The sequence below is a fragment of the Myotis myotis genome, unplaced genomic scaffold (genome assembly GCF_014108235.1).
Source record: "Myotis myotis isolate mMyoMyo1 unplaced genomic scaffold, mMyoMyo1.p scaffold_m19_p_9, whole genome shotgun sequence".
In the NCBI taxonomy this organism is placed as follows: domain Eukaryota; kingdom Metazoa; phylum Chordata; class Mammalia; order Chiroptera; family Vespertilionidae; genus Myotis; species Myotis myotis.
This window is the reverse complement of record NW_023416401.1, coordinates 1829511-1836736: the sequence shown is the minus strand read 5'-3', so window position 1 is coordinate 1836736 and position 7226 is coordinate 1829511. Positions and strand designations below refer to the sequence as shown.

General features: G+C 49.4%; 1 protein-coding gene across 2 annotated transcripts in view; it reads right to left on the bottom strand.

Annotated features, from left to right (window-relative positions):
• Positions 1-641: 641 nt before the first annotated feature.
• TAF4B (TATA-box binding protein associated factor 4b) overlaps positions 642-7226 on the bottom strand; it is a 58402-nt gene continuing 51817 nt past the window's right edge. For both annotated transcript variants that reach the window (XM_036322292.1, XM_036322293.1), the window contains one exon: positions 642-2019. In XM_036322292.1, coding sequence (XP_036178185.1) covers positions 1852-2019 — 168 coding nt within the window. In that variant the 3' untranslated portion in view covers positions 642-1851. The remainder of the gene's footprint in view (positions 2020-7226) is intronic.

Here is a 7226-nt window from a genome sequence, read left to right as displayed (position 1 = left end):
TGCCAAAACAAGTAAAACTCACAAGAACATTGTAACTATGTTGACCACTACCTTGTTTTTCTCTAACTATAAAATAAAGCCTCAGCTTGCCAGCTCCATCTCTTTCTGTGTCCTCATCCAGCCACAGGAGTTCTACCAAGCCCCAGCTATATTCTGTCTGTCTTTTCTTTAATCCTTCACCACCTCTCCTCAGGCTCACCGAACCCTTGGCTGTGCTGGCATGGCACAGGGCGAGGGGTCGCAGGCTTAGCAAATGCACAACTATTTCAAAGAAAGGGATGCAGTCAAACTTGAGTCTGCAGGGAGGCTCTGGACCAAAGCTGGCACATGTTATCAGACAAGGACCATCACACACCCTGCCCCAACTCCAGGGCTGACCACTGAAGATACTGGGGGTTTCTCTTTAGACATATTTTTATTGATTTCAAGGAAGGGAGAGGGAGAGATAGAAACATCAATGATCAGGATCATTGATCAGCCACCTCCTGCACACCCCCTACTGGGGATCAAGCCCATAACCTGGGCATGTGCCATGATAAGGAATCAAACTGTGACCTCCTGTTCATGGTGTGATGCTCAACCCATGAGACACACCGGCCAGGGTAATGATACTGATTTTCAAAGGTAGAGACTAAACAGAGTTACTCTTCTAATAAAATAATTATTTTAATGAAATATTTGAAATAATTTCAAACATCTGATCAATAAGATTATACACAAATATGAGAATATGCTGCACTTTACAAAAAATAAAGTTAAGCATTTAAATATACAAAAACAACTTTAGGTATAGATCTCTTCTATAGTACTTTTAACATATACATAATTTATAACATTTACACAGTAACTTGTGGAACGAAAGAGATGGGGCCACTGTAAGCCGCGCTGGAGCACAGCGTGGCCATGACAGCCCCACTGGGAGGAGGCCTACTTGAGGCACTTCCCATGGAATTCTTTGGTTCAGAAGCAGAGCTTTCCCACTTTTGTAAAACTTTCTTGGAGAATTTATTCTCTTTCTGTGACTGACTACAGCTACCATTTGTCACCAGCCACACAGGTGGCATTTAAAACAAAACAAAACAAAGCAGGGTTTGCTTTAGCAAACATCAGCCTACTCCTGGGTGAGTCTATAGAACATGCTTCTCAGATACACGCAGAGCCGAGTGCAAGAGGTGCTAGCCCTGCCTTCTGAGTCCAGAACCCCCACAGAGTCCCTATTAAAAATTTTAAATCACCAATTAGGATTTTTTTAATGCAACAAGACGCTTAAAACATAGGGCAACTAAAAGAGTTTACAAAACTGTCCTTGAGGTTAAAGCGATACACAGAACAAAGAAGAGCTTCGCTTTGGAGACTGCAGTTTGAAATGCTGCTAACATTCCTTTTGTCAGGCTGGTTGTTTTCCATCAACAAACCATGGCCCTTAGCTCTGGGCCTGGCCTGCCCTGCCGGGGGCACAAGTGGCCACTTCCGGTTTATGCTCCGTCTTCCTTTTCCCTCCTCAGTGTGACGAGGGCGTCAGTCCTTCTGGTAGCCTCCGCCTTCACCATTTGCAATGAGGTATATGTATCAGCAGCTACACCTGTCAGATTTCCCCACAAGCTGGGACTCACATGGTGGCAGCCGCAGCACGTGGCGACGTGAACTGTGGTTCCTGCACAGGAGATGCCTGTGTCTGAGTGAACTACCTCCCGACCCGTTTCCAGGAGGAAAGCCGATTCCGCCCCACGACGTGCCTGAGACACAACGGAAGCTCGTGACTGTAAACAAGGCCCCGTGCGGAGGCCCTGCAGGGCAGCTCCAGGCCGAGCCTTCGAGCCCTGGCTGGAGGGACAGCAGGCGGGAGGCGGGTCACTTCAGAAGCGCGAGGTAGAGTGCGCGCGAGTGCTTCATGTCCCGCTCCTGCTCCATGCAGAACACCAGGTCCCGCAGGCAGACCCGCGTGGCCCGCGGGCGAGGCAGCTGCCTGCTGCCTGCCAGGCTGCAGGTCCCGGGAGCCAGAAGATTGTCTTTTAAGCCCTGAATGGAGGAAAGGGAGAAACACGTTAAAATAAGCACTGGTCAGTGCTGGAGACGACACAGCGATGCCGCTCGGCCCTGACTGCAGGACGCACCCTCGTGGGAGCCCAACCGCTGCTCACCCAGCTCAGAGCCCGCATTCTCGGCCTCCCCGGGCCACGCACAGCCTCCTACCGACTTCTCTATTCTGGCTCCATTTCGCGCCCTTCTTTGCTGCACAGACTGTCCTCTTTGAAGGGCTTGGACACGACTTTTGGGAGTAACGGGGATGGTCAGCTGTTTTGAGTGCTGATCCCACAGGTGCGTGTGCATGTAGCCCTATCAGAGCATGCACTTCAAATGTGGGCAGTCTTCTGCATGTCATCCATATAACAAAAGCCTAAGCCACCATTACGGCAGAACGATCAGAACGACCGGTTGCTATGGTGCGCACTGACCACCAGGGGCAGACACTCAACACAGGAGCTGCCCCCTGGTGGTCAGTGCACTCCCACAGGGGGAGCACCATAGCCAGAAGCCGGGCTCCCGCTGGCGAGTGCCTCAGCAGGAGCCCTTCCCTCCTCCGCAGCCGTGCTAAGGAGCAGCGAGCAGGTGGGCAGTAAGAAGCGAGGGATCCCGGACTGCGAGGGCGCAGGCTGGGCTGAGGGGACACCCACCCCCACCCCCAGTGCACAGCTCTCATGCACCGGGCCTCTAGTTACAGAAATAAAAGGGAAAGGCTTAAGCAGTTCAGATCCCACCACTCTGTTCCAAACACCTTCTGGTTCTGTCACTACCCTTTTAGAACCACAAATTCTAATCATCCCTCCACATTTTTGTTTTTCAGTTTGTTTTATTTTGATGGAGAGGAGGGAAGTCCCGCTTTACGGTCTCCAAAACACTGGGGTCAAAACAAGTCAGCTTCCATGGCACCCCTTGTCCTGAGAGCTACTTGAGCACCTGCTAAGCGCTCTCCACACAAAATCCACTTTCTTTTACATAAAACTACAGCATGTCACACGGGCAACGTTCCATTTATCAAATGAGGAAACTAAGCTTAGGTAGGTTAACGTCACACAGCAACATTCGCTGGGACTCGATTCCTCATGTGATCTAAAGGGAGGCTTGCCCTGGCTGGGTGGCTCAAGTGATTGGAGCACCGTCCCATATCAAAAGGTGTCAGCTTCCATTCCCAGCCAGGCAACCGATTGATGTTTCTCTTTCCTGACCCCTCCCCCGCTTTTCCTCTCTTTCTAAAATCAATAAAAACACATCCTCAGGTAAGGATAAAAAATAACAAAAATAAGTAAATAAATGGCGTGTTCTCGGTCACTGCTATACTGCCCATCACATCAGGTACAAACGCATCCCTGGCTCCCCCCTCCCGACCTCATTTCCCATCGCTCCTTTACAAAGCACCTTAACTCCAGCCGAGGGCAGAGATCAGCCAAAGGCCACTCCAGGCCAATCTACTCATCTTCTAAGGGCCATTTCAAGTGGTCTATTCCCTCTCTTCCTGCAGGGAATTCTCACTGTGGCAAGCACCTTACACAGTACAGTGGGGCCTTGACTTACAAGTGTCCCGACTAACGAGTCTTTTGAGATACCAGCTGTCTCTCGGCCAATTTTTTGCATTGAGTTGATAGAGTAATTTGAGTTAACGAGCTCGGTCTCAGAACGAATGAAACTCGTAAGTCAAGGCCCCACTGTATATCACAGCATTTGCTGCCATCACCACCCATGCCCGCTGGACCACGAGCTCTCAGAGGACAGGGACTACCATCTCTATGACGTCTAGGACACAGTAGAGAACACAGATGAAGGTAGATTAATAGCAACACTTCCTGAACTGGATGCAGTGGTTTAAAGAGAACCAATGTGAGTTCTAACTGTGCCTCAGTATGAGTGGATAAAGGAGGCGTGATACATATATACTATGGAGGACTGTGCAGCCTGAGAAAAGATGAAACTGCCATTCGGGACAACATGGACCTTGGGAATATCGTGCTTAGCAAAGTCAGTCAGACAGAAAAAGTGAAGAACCGTATGATTTCACTCACATGTGGGATATAAAGCTGAAAGCAACAAATGAACAGATAAGAAAAACCCAAAACTCATAGACACCGACCACAGCATGATGGTTACCAGAGGGGAGTGAGGAGTAGTGAAGGGTAAGGGGGTCAAATATAAGGTGACAGAAGAAGATCTGACTTTGGGTGGTGGGCACACAGTGCAAAATGCAGGTGATGTACCCTAGAAATGGACACTTGAGACCTATATAATTTCATTAACCAATGTCACCCCAATAAATTTTTTAAAAAAATGAATGAAACCCAGTACACTTGTATTAAGACAGTTTTCAAAATATCAAAGTGTACATACCACTATTTTTTAAAAAATAAGATTGGAATAAAAAATACAGAATTCCTAGATAAAGGGTGCTTTTATGAAAACGAAATCCTCGATCCTCTCATTCTTTTTTTGCTATACTTTGTTTCAAAAACATCTTGATCGGGTGGGAACCTCCTTTCTCCACCCAAGACTTACACAAAAAAAGCTGCTTCCCTAACACAGGAAACAGACCTTCTGGCTCTGTGGCTATCCTTCTATAACCATCACATTATCATTATTTCCTCTACATTTTTTTTTTAATGGAGGGGAGGAACGGCCTTCTTATGATCTCCAAAATCACTATGGTCAAAACAAGAGTCAATTTTTTTAAATTTTTACATCCTACCGGAGGACATTGTTTCCACTGATTTTTAGAGAGTGGAAGAAACACACAGAGAGAAACAGCAATGTGCAAGAGACATATCGACTGGTTGCCTCCCACACAGACCCCAACACTGAGGTCCGTGCCCTTAACCGGAATCGACCCAGAGACCCTTCAGTCTGTGGGGTGAAGCTCTGTGAGCCAACCCGGCGAGGGCAAGTCAACATAATTTCAACTTAATTTACACATATTCACAGAATGACTGGGGGGCATCTACCTAATGGTCACATAAAATCTCCTTAAAAGATACTATTCAGTTTTGGGGGATATGATGTCACAACCACGTTTCTACGCTCAAGGTTAAACGTAGAACAGATGTTGGCTTGTTGCTCCTGCAGGCTCTTGGTCATGAGCAATCTGTACAGACACAGGTGCCTTCGGCCGGCACTGCCACCGGGAGGTGGTGTCATCTGCACTACTGCACGTGACCCCATCGAAATGTCTGCCTGACATCTTTGCAGAAGGGGCCCGCCGCTTGGGATTAAAAAGTAAACATTAGGAAGAGAGTTAAGAAGGTGTGTCACGGGCAGTGAGTGGCAATGCTGCTGTATATTGGATTTATCTGTTTAGTTATACAGAGCACGTAAGGAGAGACACTTTTGAAATTGGCTACATTATGCTAAAGCTGAGTCTCTATACTTTTACAGATGTTTTCTACCAAGAGTTTGCCCAAAATCAGTTATACAGTGTTTTATACAAATTGTGAGATTAAACGTTCAGGTGGATGCGCTATGTCTGGGCAATTCTACCTCCATGTAAACACCCAGGAACATGTCCTTTGTTCACCCACAGACACACGCAGGGAAGTTTAGCACCGCATTTCCTGACAGCCCCAACTAGGAACAGCCCGAAGCCCATTGAGAGGAGAAGAGATCCGGGGGAGCAGTCACACAAACGGAGCCGACAGCAGTAACCAGCTGGGCACCCGGGAACATCACAGAAATGTCAGATGGAGGAGCAGACACAGGAATATACACCGTGTGAGTCCCTTTCTCTGTGGATGAAAACAGTCCTGGCTGCAGAGGTGAGGACAGAGGCCGGAGGGAGAGGACGGTGACTAGAACGGGGGGAGGTTTGCTGGCGATGTTCTCATTGGCGCGTTGGTGCTCTGGAAAATCAGAGCCTGACCGGGTACTTTTCTGGATCCATGTTACACACCTCAAATAAAAAACACTTAAAAAAAACCTTGGTTAGGTAGGAAATAAAAAGGGGAGTAAAGAGGGAAAAAGAGAAAAGAAAACAAAGCAAAACTGTTACGCAGAAAACACTACAAAGACCTAATGATCTGGGCGAGGAACAAAGGGGTCACAGGTCATGTGTCACGTGACAAGCCTGAAGGGCCCGGGGCAGAGCCGCATGGCAGCTGCCGGCACAGGGTTGAAAAGCAGGTCAGCCGACAGGATGCGGCAGCGCCCGGGGCAAGGTTCCAAATGAAGCCACCCAAGGGGCAGGCGGCCCAACAGAAGCGCCTTTCATGCTTCCCACTGGCCCAAGGTGACAGCAGCCTCGCCCCTGAAACAGTGACCGCCTAGAAAGCCAGCCCTCCTCGAACCCGGACACAAACGCATGCATTTTATTCCCGGGCTTGTGATCTGGGCGAGTCCAGTCAGACTTGTCATTTTCACGACGACTGGCAGGATCATCAGCCACCTCTCCACTGACCATAGAAGGGGGGCCGGGGCGGGGCCCTGCACAGTTAAGTGAAAGCCCTTTCATCATCAGTTCACTCTCTTCCACCCACGAGTCCTTTCCCAAAGTCCTCAGCACTGACTTCTGGTCTCACCACACTGTCGATGCCAAAGAGCACTGACGTAGCTCAGAGACCAGACTTTGAAGGGAGGAAAAGAGCGCGTGTGCCCACAAGCTATTCGTTTCTGAGAGCGGTTTCCCCATCGACGCTCGACACGAGGACGGGCCTTAGCCGGGCTCCTCTCTGGATGAAGAGGGTCAAGGGAGGGCGGAGTCCAGTGAAGAGGAGAAGCGATGCCTGAGCCGGGCACAGCCGCCCCTGCAGCACAGCGAACGGGAAGCCCGCAGCTGCTACAGGCCGGTCACGGAGTGAGCCTTCACTGTGCAGCGACAGCACGCTGCGGATTTGTTTTATAACCGAACTTCTGAGGTGCTCTTCTGCTCTAGTAAGAAAATAACGGTCACGTGTTTCATCGTGAAGGTGTCTGCTGGCTTCTTTCTCAAAGAGCTGATTCAATGCCCATCTTTGCAGGGACACGCACCATGGCCTCTCCCCTCACGCACTGCCCATCACGGGCCGGGCTGCGAAGAGTCAGCAGACGGGAGAATCACGAGAACTGCAGACGCCTCGGGATTGTCTCTGGTGTCATGTTTCTCATCGTCCATAACCTGACGCCATGTATGAGATGCTGGCAGTCACAGGAAGCCACCACGATGCAGCTGGAATTAGCAAGGTGTCTCATTTACCAAGGGCCACACTGCTGCC